Raw genomic sequence first — 20,769 nt, 5'->3', positions numbered from 1 at the left:
CCCAGCATCTGAATAACTTCAGACGTTGGGTTTGAAATCAGAAACTGTATTTTGCAGCTTGGGCCTTGTATCTAGTAGAAACTGAGATTCCTCCCCCCCCCGCCCCCACCCCTGCCCCCACCCCGGTTTCATTAGAACCAGTTAAGTGGACATTCTGGCCACCTTTCCACACCTACACTCTGCTGCTTCTTTCCTTTTGCCTCATCCACACATACTCCTGTTGTCTTGCCTCCCTTGTCCTTGTAGCTCAGTGTGCCCTGCTTATCACAATGCAGTATTGTGTCCATCTTCAGCACGGACATAGCAGGGTGGGCCTTGCCAAAGCTTCAGCCCCTCCAAAGTAATTTGGTGTCACATGGTCCAGATGCTGCTCTTTTGATTTTCTTTCATATTGAAGTAGAAAGAAAGATTAGTATCTAACTTCCTCCCTTCAAAGGGAGCCATTGTTCTGAAGTCAAGCTGAAAAGAAAGCCCAACAAGTCACCTTCAGAGAGAGAACTCAGAGCGACATTTCATTTCCATGAGGTCTTTGCTCTCATTTGTCTCCTCTGCAGCCTTTTGTCTCACCTGCCAAAGCTCTGAGAGTGGGCCAGCCCAGTTTCTTGAAGCAGCAGTTGCAGTCAGAAGCATAGATGACATTTTCCTTATAACTTTGTGTCCTTGCCATAATGCTTTGTTAGACGGTTGACTCTGATACAAGACAGCTCCATTTTGACTACCATTATAAATACACAGAGCTGCTAAATGCAGTGTTGCCAACTCTCATAATTTTATTGTGACGTTCACAATGTTTGATGTTTTCCTTATAACCTCAGCTGTTGGAATCAAGAGGTTACATGAGAATCTCAGCTGTCATTATGTAAAAAATAAGATTTTTACTAGACCTTTCGATTAATCGCAGTTAGCTAAAATTAATTGTGATTAATCACAGTTTTAATCGCACTGTTAAACAATAGAATACCAATTGAAATGTTATTAAATATTTTGGATCTTTTTTTGTATTTTCAAATATATTTATTTCAGTTACAACACAGAATACAAAGTGTACGATGCTCACTTTGTTTTATTATTTTTGATTACAAACATTTGCACTGTAACAATGATGAACAAAAGACAGTATTTTTCGATTCATGCAAGTACTGTAGTGCAATCTCTTTATTGTAAAGGTGCAGCTAGCAAACATAGATTTCTTTTGTTACATGACTGCACTCAAAAACAAAACAATGTAAATCTTTGGAGCCTACAAGTCCACTCAGTCCTACTTCTTGTTCAGCCAGTTGCTAAGACAAACAAATGTGTTTACATTTACGGAAGACAATGCTGCCCTCTTCTTATTTACAGTGTCACCTGAAAGTGAGAACAGGCGTTCGTGTGGCACTGTTGTAGCCAGCAAGGTAAATTGCAAGGTATTTATATGCCAAATATGCTAAATATTCGTATGTCCCTTCATGCTTCGGCCACCATTCCAGAGGACATGCTTCCATGCTGATGATGCGCGTTTAAAAAAAGTATTAATTAAAATTGTGACGGAACTCCTTGGGGGAGAACTGTATGTCTCTGGGTCTGTTTTACCCACATTCTGCCATATATTTCATGTTATAACAGTCTCGGATGATGACCCAGCACATGTTTTAAGAACACTTTCACTGCAGATTTGACAAAATGCGAAGAAGGTACCAATGTGAGATTTCTAAAGATAGCTATAGCACTCAACCCAAGGTTTAAGAACCTGAAGTGCCTTCCAAAATCTGAGAGGGACGAAGTGTGGAGAATGCTTTCAGAAGTCTTAAAAGAGCAAAACTCCAGTGCGGATACTACAGAACCCAAACCACCAAAAAAGAAAATCAACCTTTTGCAGGTGGCATCTGACTCAGATGATGAAAATAAAGATGCGTCAGTCCACACTGCTTTGGATGGTTAGTGAGTAGAACCCGTCATCAGCATGGACGCATGTCCTCTGAAATGGTGAATAAAGTATGAAGGTACATATAAATCTTTAGCACATCTGGCACATAAATATCTTGCGATGCCAGCTACTACAGTGCTATGCGAATGCCTGTTTTCACTTTTAGGTGATGTAAACAAGAAGCGGGCAGCATTATCTCCTGCAAATGTAAACACACTTGTTTGTCTTAACGATTAGTTGAACAAGAAGTAGGCCTGAGTGGACTTGTAGTCTCTAAAGTTTTACATTGTTTTATTTTTGAATGCAGTTATTGTACATATTCTACATTTGTAAGTTCAGCTTTCATGATAAAGAAATTGCACTACAGTACGTGTATGAGGTGAATTGAAAAATACTATTTCTTTTGTTTTTTTGAGTGCAAATATTTGTAATAAAAATAAATAGAAACTGAGCATTGTACACTTTGTATTCTGTGTTGTAATTGAAATCAATACATTTGAAAATGAAGAAAACATCCAAAATATTTAAATAAATGGTATTCTATTATTGTTTAACAGCATGATTAATCACGATTAATTTTTTTAATTGCTGACAGCCCTAATTTTTACCCAACTGTCAGGAGACTGGTGTCCAAGCCTGGCAGAACTACATAATGGCGATACTCTGGACTGTGTTGCCGAGTGGCAAGAGTCTGTAGCTGGGGCTGGTGGGGAACCTGGTTCCTCCTTTCTCCACTGGGTTCCAGCTCAGGGCCCAGTAAATTGTAGTTCAAAATGCTCGGCGTAGGGGTTGGGTGCTCCTATTTCTGCAACCTGGGCCACTTCTTATCCTGGCTTTGGTTCCTTTATTGGTGCCACTGGTTTGTTTCAGAGTCCCCTCTACAGTCCTCTGTGGTTGCGCCCTGGAAAGTCATCTTCTTTCAGTCACAGCTTGTCATTGTCAGCCTCCATGGTTGAAGGGCCTGCAGCAACCCAGCAATGGGGCCTGGTCCTGGCAACGTGGGGCCTCAGCAGCTTCTCGGCAGGAGCCTGCACTACACAACTGCCCTCCTTTATGGTCTGACTAGACTGATCTGAGCTGCTCCCTTTTTGAGCTCAGCCTCCACTGGAAGTATGCCCAGCAGGGGTGGCTGTCCATGGCTTTCTGGGTCCAGAGCTGCTCCTTAACCCTAAACTCCTCGCTGCAGGGCTTGTTCACCCCATCACACCAACAAACACAAAATTAATATGCCCATTTAAAATCGGGCATACCAAAGCACTGACTAATATATTGTAAGGGGTCCCATACTGGCCAGGAAAGATTTATCTGTAAATTCTATGGTTCTGTGAATAATCAATACTTTTCTAATAAAAGCAATACCTTTGTTTTATATTTTTTCTTGCATTCATTATTTTCAAATAATCAGCACTGGGGAGCTGTGAAAGAAGGCTTGAAGAACAGCCAGATACAAGACTTCCTGTATTCTGTGGATAAATTTGTGGGTACCTTGTCATCAGCAAGACAGAATTTAGAAGATAAAATTCAGCTGCAGAAGGTGGATATTGAGAGTTACCTCAACAACTTGCATAACCCTTCTGACTACATAACAGCAGGTCAGTAATTCTTAAAGGAGAAATATTATAAGTTCCAAAACAGAACATGGAAATGAGAGTATTTATAGGAAGAGAGATGTTCCATGTCCTCTATGCTGTTAGCGATGATTTCTTTTAAAAGGTTTATTCGTCCTTTCTTAGAGCTATATTTCTTCTTCTTCTTCTTGATCTTAGAAGTGGAGTATAATTCCAAGTTTATGATCTTGAAAATGACTGAGATGTGATAAAATCAGCACTATGACCATCCAGTTCTGCAGGGTGAGGGAAGCTCAATAAGGTGGGTTTGGAGAGGATGGCATAGAAAGGAGGATCAGCTGCTACCTATGGAATGCTCCTTACTTTTGTTGGTCCTCAGGTGCACTAGGTACACTATGGCTCTGAGATCCAGGGATTGGAAGGGGGCATAGCTGGATAAGTGGGCTTGACTTGGGCTATGGACCCTCTCTACAGCAGTGGCCTCTCCTCGCTGCCCCCCTTCCTTGTCACCACATGACATTTCAGTGTAAAATAATGCTGATCCGATCAGCATTATCATATCCCTTGCTACATACTAAAACCCCCTTAATGGGTATGTTTTGGGGCAGCTGCAAGTAAAAAAAACAAACCTATGGCAGCAGGGCTGCTAAGGGATCATGAGTCACTGAGCAAGTGCCTTGCTCTCCAATGGATGGCACAAGGTCTGAAAGGTTTCCCTCTGGATCTCAGGTAAGCTGCACGTTTGAAGGTCCAGGAGCCCTGGTCATAATGCAGAGGGCAAACTCTACACTGTCTCCGCAGATGGAACAATCTGAAAGACCTTTTGATTTGAAACATGCAGAGTTTCCTGGTCACTATGTGGATTGTCTTCCACCTTTAGGACAATGTGGCCCTCTAACTTCACTGAAGGAGATGGCTGGGAAAGAGAGAATCCTTGTTTAATCACAAGTAGGGTTATTAACTAAATATGCAAAAAGAAAAGGAGTACTTGTGGCACCTTGGAGACTAACAAATTTATTTGAGCATAAGCTTCCGTGAGCTACAGCTCACTTCACCGGATGTATCCGATGAAGTGAGCTGTAGCTCATGAAAGCTTATGTATCCGATGAAGTGTATCCGATGAAGTGAGCTGAAGCTCACGAAAGCTTATGCTCAAATAAATTTGTTAGTCTCCAAGGTGCCACAAGTAATTCCTTTTCTTTTTGCGAATACAGACTAACACGGCTGCTACTCTGAAACCTAACTAAATGTGGTTAATGTACCAGTACATTAATTTAAATTGTTAGTTAGGCTTGGCATTTTTGTTGGATATGAAAATTCTACATGAAAAATGCAGCAATATTCCAGTGGCTTTTAAGTATACATCTGATTTTGAAGTTATGCATGTGCTAATGGGGCTAAAGCCTGTGGTCCTTGTTCAGTTTTATTTCATTTGACTTTGTTGGGAATTTACCTGGGTATGGACTGAGCAAAGCTTGCACAAGGACGTTAGGATTTATTCCTAACAAATTAGGATTGCAGGGAACATGCACTGTCGGAGCTCCCTGCATGGCAGTGTACAGAGGGGAAATAGGTGGGTGACAAGGGAGGGAAAGACAGTGGCAAGATAGAGGATCTGCTGCATGGATTCTCTAGTCATCTGCCCCAGGATTAGGATGAATGGTGGGCTGGCTACTTTGGGGTAAAGAAGCCTTCCGAAGTCAGCTCTGCATCCAATCTGGAGCCAGGTGGTGAGAATTCTTCTATAGAATGTTTAAATCTATGTTAATTTCTTGGCACTTATTAGTAGAATGCAATTTTTGTCTTGTGGTTTTAAAGGCAGTAACATCGAGGTCATTGAGAAACTTGAGGGAGTGCTAGTAATTTGGATCAAACAGATTGGACAAATTTTGGTGGAAAGTGAACAAATGAGAAAAGAAGCTGATGACATTGGCCCAGCTGCTGAACTGGAACACTGGAAATCGAGAATGGCATCATTTAACAGGTTAAAGCATTGCATTATTTCTTCTGCAGGCTAAAGGGCATTTTGTTTATAAACATGAACTGTCACTGGCAGAAAAAAATTAAAATTTATTCTTTTTTCAAAGCCTTTTAGATGAGATCAAGAGTCCAAGAGTAAATAAAGTTCTAAGTATTCTTCAGGCAGCAAAATCAAGACTATTAAAGCAGTGGAAAGAACTGGTAATGACTGTGCTTTTAATAGAAATAATTTTAAGTCAATTAAAAACACGCTGCTGTGCTTATGCTACATATGGAAATGAACCCACATTGCTCATAATAGTTTGGGGATGATGGTTTTTATGTATTGGGCTTTATTTTTTTTCGATATAAACATATAATACCAATTCTCTTGATTTGGAGTCAAGGACACATATTTGTGTGTGGCGGGGGAGGGGGCAACCCTATCTCCTATGTTGCCAGTTACACAGATATCTACACAGGCCTGTGGGATTGCCAGGAAGAGGATAGAGGAGGTATTGGCTACAGGCCCAAACTAGTTTTACCCAGGGCACTTACTACATCAGTCAGATGGACACCTGGTCCAAATTTAACAATGCAAAGTGCAGACAAGTCCAGAAAAACGGACTCACAAGCCATGTGCAGGTGACCTGAGATTCAAAAGCCACTGAATTCATCAGTAGAGGAGATGATGGGCAGAAACAGCATGTCTACCGTCAAGATCTTCTAGTCTTTAAAGTGTGGATCTACTTTGAGAAGAGCCTGTGGAAAAATGGTAACTTCTTACTCAACTAATCTTGCTGTGTGCGCTCAGAGTAATTTCTGCTGACTTTTGTGGTAAAAATAGTTTTTGATCTGTTATCCCTGCAGAGCCAACACATGTAAGAGATAGTGAGCTGGATTCCATTTCTTCCTGTGTAGCATCAACAGAATTATTTATCAAGTTCAAATCAGTCAGACCTGTGTAAGCTATTGTAGACAAAACGGATACACAGGTGTCATTGAGGAACTACTTTATTAAGGTGATAGTGTATAAGCAGGGAAGAACCCAGTATGTTTTAGAGCCTGAGCTGGTTTTGCAGGGCTGGCAGTTAGAAAAATCAACCGTCTCTATGTAAATTGAGCACATTCAATATTGCCAGTCCTGAACATTCAAACATAATGAGTCAGGCCCCCAAAACCATGATATTGGCTAAAGAATCATGAGATTTTACCAAGTGATAACATTGTGCTCTGTTTGTTTGCGTCCTAGTTTTTGAGCTTTTAGGGTTTATGTTTTCAAGTTTGTTCTTTTTTAAACCATGAGGACTAGAAATTTACTTTAATAAATGTCAGCTGAAATTCTGTTGAAATCTCATGACTGCAGGAGCTGTCTTGTGATAAATTGATGATAGTTGCCAACACTGCTTTGAAAAATATACAACTGAAAGGCAATAAACATTGGATCCCAGAATGCCATTTTTACACTTACTTTTCAGAGTAGAATTGCGGTTTAATCAGGCAAAACTCTGTCAACTTCAGTGAGGAATTTTTCCTAAATTGGGATGTATAATCCTGTCCAAAAGCTGCTGATCATCAGGTAGCGATTATTAAATATAGAGTGGGACAGATCTTGCCAATTCTTACTCCAACAAATTGTCTCATAGATTTCATTGGGAGTACCTTTATAAGTAAAGGTTTGCAGGATTGGCTCCTCTATTTATTCTTCTTTTAATAACATGCATTGGAAAGGTAGTGAGCCCACTGAGATTTGTGTGATAACCCTAAATCGGGGTAGGAAACCCTTTTGGCCTGAGGGCCACATCTCGGTGGGGAAATTGTATGCAGGGCCATGAATGTAGGGCTGGGGCACGCTGCCCTTACCTGTGGGTACCACCCCCAAAGCTTCCATTGGCCGCGGTTCCTCGTTTCCGGCCAATGGGAGCAGCGGGGGGCGGTGCCTGCAGGCGAGGACAGCACACGGAGCCCTCTGCCCCCCCCGCACCCCAGGGACGTGGTGCTGGCTGTTTCCAGGAGTGGCGTGGGGCTAGGACAGTCGGGGAGCCTGTCTTAGCCCAGCTGCGCCATGGGGCTGGCAATCCTATGGGCCGGCTTGAAAGCCCTGATGGGCCAGATCCAGCCCGTGGGCCGTAGTTTTCCCTTTCCTGACCTAAATGCTATTAATTTTAGTTGGCTTTTCCCTTTCAGGATGGTAATGTAACAAATGCTGCCAATGAAGCTAAAGACAATGTAAAATATTTATATACACTGGATAAGTTCTTTGGTCCACTTGGTAAAGCCTCACCTGTAAGTATGTTTATTTTTTTTAAATAAAGCATTTAGATGGTATGAAACTTAGAAGAGAAAAAAGGGCTATTACTCCCAGTGGGAGAATAACTCTCCTTTTCCATTTTCAAATGTAGAGTGCCCATACCATTGTTGAATTGAATGTATAGATTTCAAAGAACCGCCCCCTCTCCCCCCCCGGAAATGGAAAAATACTGCTTCTCATGTAGCAGACATCTGCCATTCCAGGTGCTAATGCAGGGGCAGGAACAAATCCTGGTGATATTCTCCCAGGCCCCACCCGCTGCTGGTGCTGAAATGAACTGCCACTGATAGTAAATTGAGCAGACCTGTCTAATATGATTGTCGCTTTAGTTCCTTGCATGCATTTCTTTAAGGTTTGCAGTAGGTTTTCATATTTACTAGTTTTTAGGACATTTGAATTGCTGATTTTTTCCTTTCCCTTTTGTGTCTTAGGCAGTAATGGTGGATCACATACCCAGGTTAATGAGCAGTATTCGTATGATTTACAGTACATCACCATACTATAATACATCGGAACAGATGACTTCTCTTCTCCTCAAAATCACTAACCAGATGATTATTACATGCAAGATATATCTAAGTGAAGGTGTTTTGAAAATCTGGGACTTGGACAGGTAACATGACCTCTTACTAGTTTTACCTTCTTCTTTAGTTAAGACTAATAGAAAATTCATAGGTTAAATATGAACATTATTACAAAGTAATATTGTGTAAGCCCTGATTCACCCAAGCAAATAAGTTTTTAATTTGGAGCACTTGAATGCTTCTGTTCACTTCAGCTGGAATACTCAGAGTGCATAATGTTAAGCACATGTGTAAGTCTTTGCTGGATCAGGGTTTATGCTATATAGATTGCCATTAAAATGCAAATACAACAATTTAAAAAGCTATTATTTTGTCATCATGACTTTCTTGATGCAAAGTACACTCAGAGAGAGGAAACTAGGATTAGGAACAAATATATTCTTGGAGAGAAAACCCTAGGGACAGGCAAGCTGAGAAAGCTTAAGCTCAGGTTTATGCTTTGTGTGTACTTAAGTTAACGATACAGGCAAACACTACAAAGGGGGTAAGTTTGCACCATATTCAATGTGGGTATGTGGCAAATGTTAACTGTGCCAGATTTAATGGGGCCAGTGTAGCTCCTGACCTAGGAAAGCTAGATCCACATTAGGCTTGCAAGTTAAGTTAAACACACTCTGATTTTTTTGGAGACTTTAGTTTTGTTCTTCCTCGCTCTGTTACTTCCTTTTTATTATTTATTATGGCTATTATTTGTGTCTTTTGTCTTATATTTAGATTGTAAGTAAGTATTACAGGTTTTAAGTATTAGCCTTGGTCTACACTGCACGTTTAGGTCAAATTTAGCAGTGTTAGATCGATTTAACCCTGCACCTGTCCACATGACGAAGCCATTTTTGTCAACTTAAAGGGCTCTTAAAATCGATTTCTGTACTCCTCCCCGATGAGGGGATTAGCGCTGAGATCAACATCGCCGGGTCGAATTTGGGGTAGTGTGGATGCAATTTGATGGTATTGGCCTCCGGGAGCTATCCCAGAGTGCTCCATTGTGACCGCTCTGGACAGCACTTTCAACTCAGATGCACTAGCCAGGTACACAGGAAAAGCCCGGGGAACTTTTGAATTTCATTTCCTGTTTGGCCAGCATGGCGAGCTCATCAGCACACGTGACCATGCAGCCCCAGAATCGCAAAAGAGCTCCAGCATGTACCGAATGGGAGGTACTGGATCTGATCGCTGTATGGGGAGACGAATCTGTGCCTTTTCCTTCCCTCCTACCCTCCTCCCATACCCCGCCCGGGCTACTTTGTGAGTTATCTCCCTATTTTTATAATCAATTAATAAAGAATACATGGTTTTTAAACAATAGTGACTTTATTTCCTTTGCAAGCAAGCTGTGATCGAAGAGGGGAGGGCAGATGGCTTACAGGGAATTTAGAGGCAACCAAGGGGGTGGGTTTTCATCAAGGAGAAACAATCAGAACTGTCACACCATAGCCTGGCCAGTCATGAAACTGGTTTTCAAAGCTTCTCTGATGCGCAGTGCGCCCTGCTGTGCTCTTCTAATCGCCCTGGTGTCTGGTTGCGCGTAATCAGTGGCCAGGCGATTTGCCTCAACCTCCCACACTGCCATAAACATCTCCCCCTTACTTTCACAGAGATTGTGGAGCACACAGCAAGCAGCAATAACAATGGGAATATTGGTTTCGCTGAGGTCTAACCTAGTCAGTAAACTGCGCCAGCGCGCTTTTAAACATCTGTGGTGGAAAAATTAACCACGCGTTGTGTTTGGATCAGAACCAAGCCTGAAGCTCCTTTATTGATTACAAGCGCAGGGGGGTAACAGCTCTAAATAGCTGCCCCCAGATGCAAAGCACACACCGCTTTTTAAAGCTTAAAACCACAGACAAATTACACATACTTTCGTCTTAATTACCTTATTTGGAATATAGCAAAACAAGCTTTTCCTGTTATTGACAGGTGTTCTTTTGTAGTTAACGTTTCTTAAGCTGTGCTGCTGCAATTGCCTTAGAATGGAATTTTCCACACTCTTTTCTTATGCTTCATATACACAGTTAGCTTGACCAACTTAGGCCTACTTGGGTCCACTGAATTTTTCCTCCACATACCCCACCCCCCCTTTTTTTTTTGGATTGGGCCTAAACTTTTATAGCTATGTGCCCGTTAATTATTTTTTTTGTTTTTTTGCCCAAACTGTGTTACACATTTTATTTACAATCATTAGTGCCACCTGCTTTTTTGCGCCGAGATTGGCAGGTTTAGGGTTGGATTGTCAATGATAAATACATGTGTTACAGCAACAATAACATAACTTTATGCTAAACAGCAGTAAAAGCAACAACATTTTCATGGTGATAATGTGATGTGGTTGGGATTGTTGTATAGCTTTAGGGTATGTCTACACTACGGAATAAGGTCGAATTTATAGAAGTCGGTTTTTTAGAAATCGGTTTTATATATTCGAGTGTGTGTGTCCCCACAGAAAATGCTCTAAGTGCATTAAGTGCATTAACTCGGCGGAGTGCTTCCACAGTACCGAGGCTAGAGTCGACTTCCGGAGCGTCGCACTGTGGATAGCTATCCCACAGTTCCCGCAGTCTCCGCCGCCCATTGGAATTCTGGGTTGAGATCCCAATGCCTGATGGGGCTAAAACATTGTCGCGGGTGGTTCTGGGTACATATTGTCAGGCCCCCGTTCCCTCCCTCCCTCCGTGAAAGCAAGGGCAGACAATCGTTTCGCGCCTTTTTTCCTGAGTTACCTGTGCAGACGCCATACCACGGCAAGCATGGAGCCCGCTCAGGTAACCGTCACCCTATGACTCCTGGGTGCTGGCAGACGCGGTACGGCTTTGCTACACAGTAGCAGCAACCCATTGCCTTGTGGCAGCAGACGGTGCAATACGACTGGTAGCCGTCATCGTCATGTCCGAGGTGCTCCTGGCCACGTCGGCTGGGAGCGCCTAGGCAGACATGGGCACAGGGACTAAATTTGGAGTGACTTGACCAGGTCATTCTCTTTAGTCCTGCAGTCAGTCCTATTGAACCGTCTTATGGTGAGCAGGCAGGCGATACGGATTGCTAGCTGTCCTATTGCATCATCTTCTGCCGGGCAGGCAAGAGAAGAGGATTGCTAGCAGTCGTATTGTACCATCTTCTGCCGGGCAGGCAAGAGATGAGGATGGCTAGCAGTCGTACTGTACCATCTTCTGCCGAGCAGCCATGAGATGTGGATGGCATGCAGTCCTTCTGCACCGTCTGCTGCCAGCCAAAGATGTAAAAGATAGATGGAGTGGATCAAAACAAGAAATAGACCAGATTTGTTTTGTACTCATTTGCCTCCTCCCCTGTCTAGGGGACTCATTCCTCTAGGTCACACTGCAGTCACTCACAGAGAAGGTGCAGCGAGGTAAATCTAGCCATGTATCAATCAGAGGCCAGGCTAACCTCCTTGTTCCAATAAGAACAATAACTTAGGTGCTCCATTTCTTATTGGAACCCTCCGTGAAGTTCTGCCTGAAATACTCCTTGATGTAAAGACACCCCCTTTGTTGATTTTAGCTCCCTGAAGCCAACCCTGTAAGCCGTGTCATCAGTCGCCCCTCCCTCCGTCAGAGCAACAGCAGACAATCGTTCCGCGCCTTTTTTCTGTGCGGACGCCATACCAAGGCAAGCATGGAGGCCGCTCAGCTCACTTTGGCAATTAGGAGCACATTAAACACCACACGCATTATCCAGCAGTATATGCAGCACCAGAACCTGGCAAAGCGATACCGGGCGAGGAGGCGACGTCAGCGCGGTCATGTGAGTGATCAGGACATGGACACAGATTTCTCTGAAAGCATGGGCCCTGCCAATGCATGCATCATGGTGCTAATGGGGCAGGTTCATGCTGTGGAACGCCGATTCTGGGCTCGGGAAACAAGCACAGACTGGTGGGACCGCATAGTGTTGCAGGTCTGGGACGATTCCCAGTGGCTGCGAAACTTTCGCATGCGTAAGGGCGCTTTCATGGAACTTTGTGACTTGCTTTCCCGTGCCCTGAGGCGCATGAATACCAAGATGAGAGCAGCCCTCACAGTTGAGAAGCGAGTGGCGATAGCCCTGTGGAAGTTTGCAACGCCAGACAGCTACCGGTCAGTTGGGAATCAATTTGGAGTGGGCAAATCTACTGTGGGGGCTGCTGTGATGCAAGTAGCCCACGCAATCAAAGATCTGCTGATATCAAGGGTAGTGACCCTGGGAAATGTGCAGGTCATAGTGGATGGCTTTGCTGCAATGGGATTCCCTAACTGTGGTGGGGCCATAGACGGAACCCATATCCCTATCTTGGCACCGGAGCACCAAGCCGCTGAGTACATAAACCGCAAGGGGTACTTTTCGATAGTGCTGCAAGCTCTGGTGGATCACAAGGGACGTTTCACCAACATCAACGTGGGATGGCTGGGAAAGGTATATGACGCTCGCATCTTCAGGAACTCTGGTCTGTTTCAAAAGCTGCAGGAAAGGGACTTTATTCCCAGACCAGAAAATAACTGTTGGGGATGTTGAAATGCCTATATGTATCCTTGGGGACCCAGCCTACCCCTTAATGCCATGGCTCATGAAGCCGTACACAGGCAGCCTGGACAGTAGTAAGGAGCTGTTCAACTACAGGCTGAGCAAGTGCAGAATGGTGGTAGAATGTGCATTTGGACGTTTAAAGGCGCGCTGGCGCAGTTTACTGACTCGCTTAGACCTCAGCGAAACCAATATTCCCACTGTTATTACTGCTTGCTGTGTGCTCCACAATATCTGTGAGAGTAAGGGGGAGACGTTTATGGCAGGGTGGGAGGTTGAGGCAAATCGCCTGGCTGCTGGTTACGCGCAGCCAGACACCAGGGTGGTTAGAAGAGCACAGGAGGGCGTGGTACGCATCAGAAAAGCTTTGAAAACCAGTTTAATGACTGGCCAGGCTACGGTGTGAAAGTTCTGTTTGTTTCTCCTTGATGAAACCCCCCGCCCCTTGGTTCACTCTACTTCCCTGTAAGCTAACCACCCGCCCCTCCTCCCTTCAATCACCGCTTGCAGAGGCAATAAAGTCATTGTTGCTTCACATTCATGCATTCTTTATTCATTCATCACACAAATAGGGGGATGACTACCAAGGTAGCCCAGGAGGGGTGGTGGAGGAGGGAAGGAAAATGCCACACAGCACTTTAAGCACAGCACTTTAAAAGTTTACAACTTTAAAATTTATTGAATGACAGCCTTCTTTTTTTTGGGCAATCCTCTGTGGTGGAGTGGCTGGTTGGCCAGAGGCCCCCCCCACCGCGTTCTTGGGCGTCTGGGTGTGGAGGCTATGGAACTTGGGGAGGAGGACGGTTGGTTACAGAGGGGCTGCAGTGGCAGTCTGTGCTCCAGCTGCCTTTGCTGCAGCTCAACCATACACTGGAGCATACTGGTTTGGTCCTGCAGCAGCCTCAGCATTGAATCCTGCCTCCTCTCATCACGCTGCTGCCACATTTGAGCTTCAGCCCTGTCTTCAGCCCGCCACTTACTCTCTTCAGCCCGCCACCTCTCCTCCCGGTCATTTTGTGCTTTCCTGCACTCTGACATTATTTGCCTCCACGCATTCGTCTGTGCTCTGCCAGTGTGGGAGGACAGCATGAGCTCGGAGAACATTTCATCGCGAGTGCATTTTTTTTCTTTCTAAGCTTCACTAGCCTCTGGGAAGGAGAAGATCCTGTGATCATTGAAACACATACAGCTGGTGGAGTAAAAAAAAGGGACAGCGGTATTTAAAAAGACACATTTTATAAAACAGTGGCTACACTCTTTCAGGGTAAACCTTGCTGTTAACATTACATACATAGCACATGTGCTTTCGTTACAAGGTCGCATTTTGCCTCCCCCCACCGCGTGACTACCCTCTCAACCTTCCCCCCTCCCTGTGGCTATCAGCGGGGAACATTTCTGTTTAGCCACAGGCAAACAGCCCAGCAGGAATGGGCTCCTCTGAGTGTCCCCTGAAGAAAAGGACTCTATTTCAACCAGGTGACCATGAATTATGTCTCACTCTCCTGAGGATAACACAGAGAGATAAAGAACGGATGTTGTTTGAATGCCAGCAAACATACACTGCAATGCTTTGTTCTACAATGATTCCTGAGTACGTGTTACTGGCCTGGAGTGGTAAAGTGTCCTACGATGAAGGACGCAATAAGGCTGCCCTCCCCAGAAACCTTTTGCAAAGGCTTTAGGACTACATCTAGGAGAACCGCGAATGCCAGGGCAGAGTAATCCTTGCTTTTAAACCATGTATAGTATTTTAAAAGGTACACTCACCAGAGGTCCCTTCTCCGCCTGCTGGGTCCAGGAGGCAGCCTTGGGTGGGTTCGGGGGGTACTGGCTCCAGGTCCAGGGTGAGAAACAGTTCCTGGCTGTCGGGAAAACCGGTTTCTCCGCTTGCTTGCTGTGAGCTATCTACAATCTCATCATCATCTTCTTCGTCCCCAAAACCTGCTTCCGTATTGCCTCCGTCTCCATTGAAGGAGTCAAACAACACGGCTGGGGTAGTGGTGGCTGAACCCCCTAAAATGGCATGCAGCTCATCATAGACGCGGCATGTTTGGGGCTCTGACCCGGAGCGGCCGTTCGCCTCTCTGGTTTTCTGGTAGGCTTGCCTCAGCTCCTTCAGTTTCACGCGGCACTGCTTCGGGTCCCTGTTATGGCCTCTGTCCTTCATGCCCTGGGAGATTTTAACAAAGGTTTTGGCATTTCGAAAACTGGAACGGAGTTCTGATAGCACGGATTCCTCTTCCCAAACAGCGATCAGATCCCGTACCTCCCGTTCGGTCCATGCTGGAGCTCTTTTGTGATTCTGGGACTCCATCATGGTCACCTGTGCTGATGAGCTCTGCATGGTCACCTGCAGCTTGCCACGCTGGCCAAACAGGAAATGAGATTTAAAAGTTCGCGGTTCTTTTCCTGTCTACCTGGCCAGTGCATCTAAGTTGAGAGTGCTGTCCAGAGTGGTCACAATGGAGCACTCTGGGATAGCTCCCGGAGGCCAATACCATCGAATTGTGTCCACAGTACCCCAAATTCGAGCCGGCAAGGTTGATCTAAGTGCTAATCCACTTGTCAGGGGTGGAGTGAGGAAATCGATTTTAAGAGCCCTTTAAGTCGAAATAAAGGGCTTCATTGTGTGGACGGGTGCAGGTTTACATCGATTTAAAGCTGCTAAATTCGACCTAAAGTCCTAGTGTAGACCAGGGCTAAGTTACAAAACACAATACATTATTCTGGGTACACAAAGTAGACATTTTATAGGCAGTATAAACCATTCTGCACTTGGTCAGCCTACAGTTGAGCAGCTCCTTAATACTGTCCAGGGTGCCTGTGTATGGCTTCATGAGCCATGGCATTAAGGGGGTAGGCTGGGTTCCCAAGGATAACTATAGGCATTTCAACATCCCCAACAGTTATTTTCTGCTCTGGGAAGTAAATCCCTTCCTGCAGCTGTTCAAACAGACCAGAGTTCCTGAAGATGCGAGCGTCATGTACCTTTCCTGGCCATCCCATGTTGATGTTGGCGGAATGTCCCTTGTGATCCACCAGTGCTTGCAGCACCATTGAAAAGTACCCCTTGCGGTTTATGTACTGGCTGCCAAGGTGGTCCGGTCCCAAGATAGGGTATGTGTTCCATCTGTCACCCCACCACAGTTAGGAAATCCCATTGCAGAAAAGCCATCCACTACGACCTGCACATTTCCCAGAGTCACTACCTTTGATAGCAGCAGCTCAGTGATTGCGTTGGCTACTTGGATCACAGCAGCCCCCACAGTATATTTGCCCACTCCAAATTGATTCCCGACTGACTGGTAGCTGTCTGGTGTTGCAAGCTTCCACAGGGCTATCGCCACTCACTTGTGAACTGTGAGGGCTGCTCTCATCTTGGTATTCTTGCGCTTCAGGGCAGGGGAAAGCAAGTCACAAAGTTCCATGAAAGTGCCCTTATGCATGCGAAAGTTTCAGAGTCACTGGGAATCATCCCAGACCTGCAACAATTCCTTATGCAGTCCCACCAGTCTGTGCTTGTTTCCCGAGCCCAGAATCGGCATTCCACATCATGAGCCTACCCTATTGCCACCAGGATGTCCAAATTGCTGGGGCCCGTGCTTTGAGAGAAGTCTGTGTCCATGTCCTCATCACTTTCATCACCGCACTGCTGTCACCTCCTCGCCTGCTTTTGCAGGTTCTGGTTCTGCATATATTGCAGGATAATGCGCGAGGTGTTTACAATGCTCATAACTGCCACAGTGATCTGAGTGGGCTGCATGCTTGCCGTGGTATGGTGTCTGTAGGAAAGCAGATTTGCAGCAGAAGTGGTGGCTAAAGACGGATGCCACAAGAATAGATATTTATAGAGACCGACAAGAGGACCTGCTAGGCGGATTCATGAGAGCAGAGTTGCATGGAAGCGGTGGAGGACAACGGTTAGCACTGCGCACATTTCCCGAGGAAGAACACACGTACCCAGGAGCCCATGACAGACAACATGCAGCAATTCGCTATTGAGACAATAGCAGCAGAGCAGAGTTGCAGTGGAAACGGTGTATGACGACAGTTAGCAGCACCCAGGAGGACTAGAACGGATCCCCCAAGCTGCAGGAGAGCAGAGTTGCAGCGGAAGTGGTGGATGATGATGGTTAGCAGACCTACTGCACCATCTGCTGCCAGCAGCACCCAGGACAGAACAGCGGCAGTGTCGGCGAGCTGAGCTGAGCTGGCTGCACGCTTGTCATGGTATGGCATCTGCATGGAAAAAAGGCGCAAAACGATTGTCTGCCGTTGCTTTCACGGAGGGAGGGGTGACTGACGACATGTACCCAAAACCACCTGCGACAATGTTTTTGCCTCACCAGGCACTGGGAGCTTAACCCAGAATTCCAATGGGCAGCGGAGACTGCAGGAACTGTGGGATAGCTACCCACAGTGCACTGCTCTGTAAGTCGATGCTAGCCATGGTAGTGAGGACGCACTCCGTCGACTTAATGCGCTTAGTGTGGACATACGCAATCGACTGTATAAAATCGATTTCTAAAGACTGACTTCTATAATATCACCTAATTTTGTAATGTAGACATACCCTTAGACTTTTTAGGTCAGGGACCATTTTTCTGTGTTTGTACAGCACCTCGCACAGTGGGCTCCTTATCCATGACTCTTAGGCGCTGCTGCAATACAAAAGGCAAACAGGCAGACTAATGGGGGAATACAAGGAAACAATGAGACAATGTTGATCAGAGTGATAGGCTGTGGTCTCAGCACCAGCTGCCTCATCGTCAAATCTTTTGTAGAATCATGGCAAAGGAGAGTTTAAGGAGGAATTTGAAGGAGGACAATGAGATGGCCTTATGGATATTTATGGGAAGCTCCTCCCATGAGTGAGGGGCAGCATAGGAGAAAGCACAAAGAAGAAATAGGAGTTAGAAATTAATATTAGTAATGGGAATGAATGTTTAGTTCATTGCAAGCTGTGCAGGGTGTCCAGTGTGGATAAGAGGCCAAAGGGCCATCTTCCAGACTTAAGAGAGACTTGCAACTTGTGCTTATGGGTGAAGGAGAAACCTGATGTCTTCACAGCCCAAGAGACCTCTTTGGTACCCTCTGTCCCCCTTTTGGGGAGAGGATTCAGAAGAGTGAGCTGAATCCTACAGGTAGGCAGAGAAGAGCCTCCCTGGAGTAACGTGTTAAACGGTGGGAGCCCTATAACTCACTGGACTGGACCCACTTAAATCCCTGGTATGTGAGAGATGGGCAGACCGCACAGATAGAATCCTTCCCCAGTGCTAATAAAGTTGTAGCCTCCTGCTTAAATCCATCTCTGTATCTGTCATCATTCACCTACATGTACTGATCAATGGGGCGAGAGATTGCATTTGTCATGGCCAGAGAAGAGGATGCTGCAATAGTGAAAACAAGATGGTGAAAGCCTGGACGAGAGTTTTCTCTTTGTGGATGGGTACAGAAAACTGCATTTTAGAGATCTTGTGCAGGAATAAACAGCAAGATTTAGACACAGCCTTGATGTGAGGATCTAGAGAGAGGATCAAGTCAAAGATGACCCCTAGATTACAGGCATGAGTGACATAAAAGTAATTCATGCTGAAGATTTCTAGTTGCTCTTTGTGTGTAGAAAAATGTAATTATCTTTAACCAGCACTCGAGAGAATAACCAGCACATGACAGAATATTGGTATGTACATTATAAATAAGGATAAGATTTTGTCATGGTAATTTTTAGTAAAAGTCATGGACAGGCCACGGGCAATAAACAAAAATTCATGGGAGTCTGTGACCCGGCTCCAGCTGCTCACAGATTAAGCCACAGAAGTCACCAAGGTTGGGTGAATTCACAGAATCATTGACTTCCCTGATCTCCGTGACTAAATTGTATCCTTAAAGATAAAGAATGTTCATAAATAAAATTAAAATACAATTTTTAACATACTTGAACAAAATTAATTTCTAATGAATTCTTTTTGTTTTATCACTTTCTTTGCAGAAGTCTCTGAGTGAGTAGGGTGAATTCATGAGGTTTTACGTTTGTTAATTTATGATTCCTTTGGTCTGACAAACGTTCTGGAAACTGAGTGACAAAGTCCTAACACAGTGATGATCTTTACAACTAGTTGGCTTATATATGTAATAACAGTCCATTATTTAAACTAAAAGGGACAAGTACAGCCTCCCCCTGCCCACTATTTAATCTATAGTAGCTATGTCAAGATTGGTCAAACTACTGCACATAAATTGAACCCAGCCTGTGAACTTGGGAATTGTGGCTTTCTAGATGTTCACATTTAAAGGAAACAAGAGACTTTTCTGATGTTTGATCCTACCTAAGAAGAGGAGAATCCAAACTTTCCTGGAAACAAGGACACAGTTTGTAGAGGAAAAAAATGGCTGAAGTACAGGAACTGGACAGGCTACATGGTGTAGGCAGTTCCTATCTGGCCTGTGCTGAGCAGTGTCATAGGGTCAAGATTTGGTCCAATAACAGTAAAACATAAAACAAAACAAAATTCTAGCCTGTAAAACAGTTTAAAAATGAACATTTTAATTTAATCCTTTTCACATTTTGAATGATGTATTTATATACATCTATGTCCACATTTTATCAAGGTACTCTTTGTAATGTTAATACAATATTTTCTAAGTACTGGGCTTGATAAAATGTCTACGTAGCTGAAATGTTCTATTATTGTAATCATTTGTGCAGCTTTCTATGGTTATTAAGTTTGTCTTCTGTTCACTTTTGTTTTTAGGCAAGAATTATTAAAGAGGGTACAAGAATGTATTTATCTCAATGAACAATATCAAACATATTTTCAGAGAGTAAGGGAGAAGCTAAAGGAAAATCCAAGTGATCGGCAGTTTGATTTCAGGTAAATCATTCATTCTGTCCTTGAATCAAATCTTGTCCATTTATATAATTTATAACTGCACAATCAACATATGTTCAGATGAACTGGAGAGTTTAACATTCAGTGAAAATATAAACTGTAGCATGTTCCAGACCTGATCCTGCAGAATTTATTCAGAAAAATTTTTTCAGTGACAAGTTTTGCAAGAGTTTGTCACAGATTTGTTACCCATATAGGCCCAAAGGGATTTCAGTTGAACTAATGCATGAATTTAGAGTTAAGCATATTCATAAGTGGGCTTTTTGATCAGGTCTTTAATCATATTGCTGTGGAGTTTAGATGCTGCTTTTAATTATTAGAACTGGGAGCACTGGCTGTTGGGAGTCTGAAAGGACAAGGAAACAGGAAGCAGGGTGGGGGGGAAGTTGAGGAGGCAGAGTGAGAGCTACTGAGGGTGCAGCAGCAGCTTGGTAAAGAGGTTTCCACTTTAAAAATAAAGCCTTGTTGAAGTTTGTTAGTACCTTCTCTGGTTGCTACAACATTTTGGTGACGAGGATAGATCTTTTGCCTCTGAACCCACTTGCACCCTTTCTGCAAAGTCCAGGTGAGCCCCCAATTGCTTTTACTGCCTAGATCCATATGTTTGAGACTTATCTGCTTCCCATCACTGCTACAGAGGTTTCTGAAGCAAGAAAGCGTGCTCTGCTAATCCACTGCCTTGGAGCAGAAGGGCAGCATATATTTCACGCTTTTTCCCTTGCAGATGATAAATGAGACTGCACTCACTGCATTAAAGAACATTTTTGTGCCAAAAGTGAATAGTAGTGAATAGATGTAGTAGCTAATCACTACAGATTTCGCCAGTGTGACCAGAAAACAGGGGAGACTATAATGCAGTATATTGCTTCCCTGAGGAGTCTGATTGTAACTTATGACTTCGGGAATATGGCAGATGAGATGATTATAGAGACCAGCCCATTGAGAAAACAACCATGCTTCGTGTAAGAGAACGCTTACTTCTAGAACCACAACTTACACTAGAAAAAGCAATAATCACTGCTACTCAGATTGA

At 44.2% G+C, this 20,769-nt stretch overlaps 1 protein-coding gene across 1 annotated transcript in view; it reads left to right on the top strand.

Moving 5' to 3' along the window:
* Positions 1–2,854: 2,854 nt before the first annotated feature.
* LOC144260155 (dynein axonemal heavy chain 5-like) overlaps positions 2,855–20,769 on the top strand; it is a 259,923-nt gene continuing 242,008 nt past the window's right edge. The window contains exons 1-7 of the mRNA XM_077808714.1: positions 2,855–2,962; positions 3,312–3,498; positions 5,293–5,458; positions 5,562–5,655; positions 7,621–7,723; positions 8,180–8,357; positions 19,599–19,718. Coding sequence (XP_077664840.1) covers positions 2,855–2,962; positions 3,312–3,498; positions 5,293–5,458; positions 5,562–5,655; positions 7,621–7,723; positions 8,180–8,357; positions 19,599–19,718 — 956 coding nt within the window. The remainder of the gene's footprint in view (positions 2,963–3,311; positions 3,499–5,292; positions 5,459–5,561; positions 5,656–7,620; positions 7,724–8,179; positions 8,358–19,598; positions 19,719–20,769) is intronic.

This window comes from Eretmochelys imbricata, chromosome 2, assembly GCF_965152235.1.
Source record: "Eretmochelys imbricata isolate rEreImb1 chromosome 2, rEreImb1.hap1, whole genome shotgun sequence".
Lineage (NCBI taxonomy): Eukaryota > Metazoa > Chordata > Testudines > Cheloniidae > Eretmochelys > Eretmochelys imbricata.
Note: the sequence above shows the minus strand (reverse complement) of the source record. Positions and strands in the feature narration are given on the sequence as shown.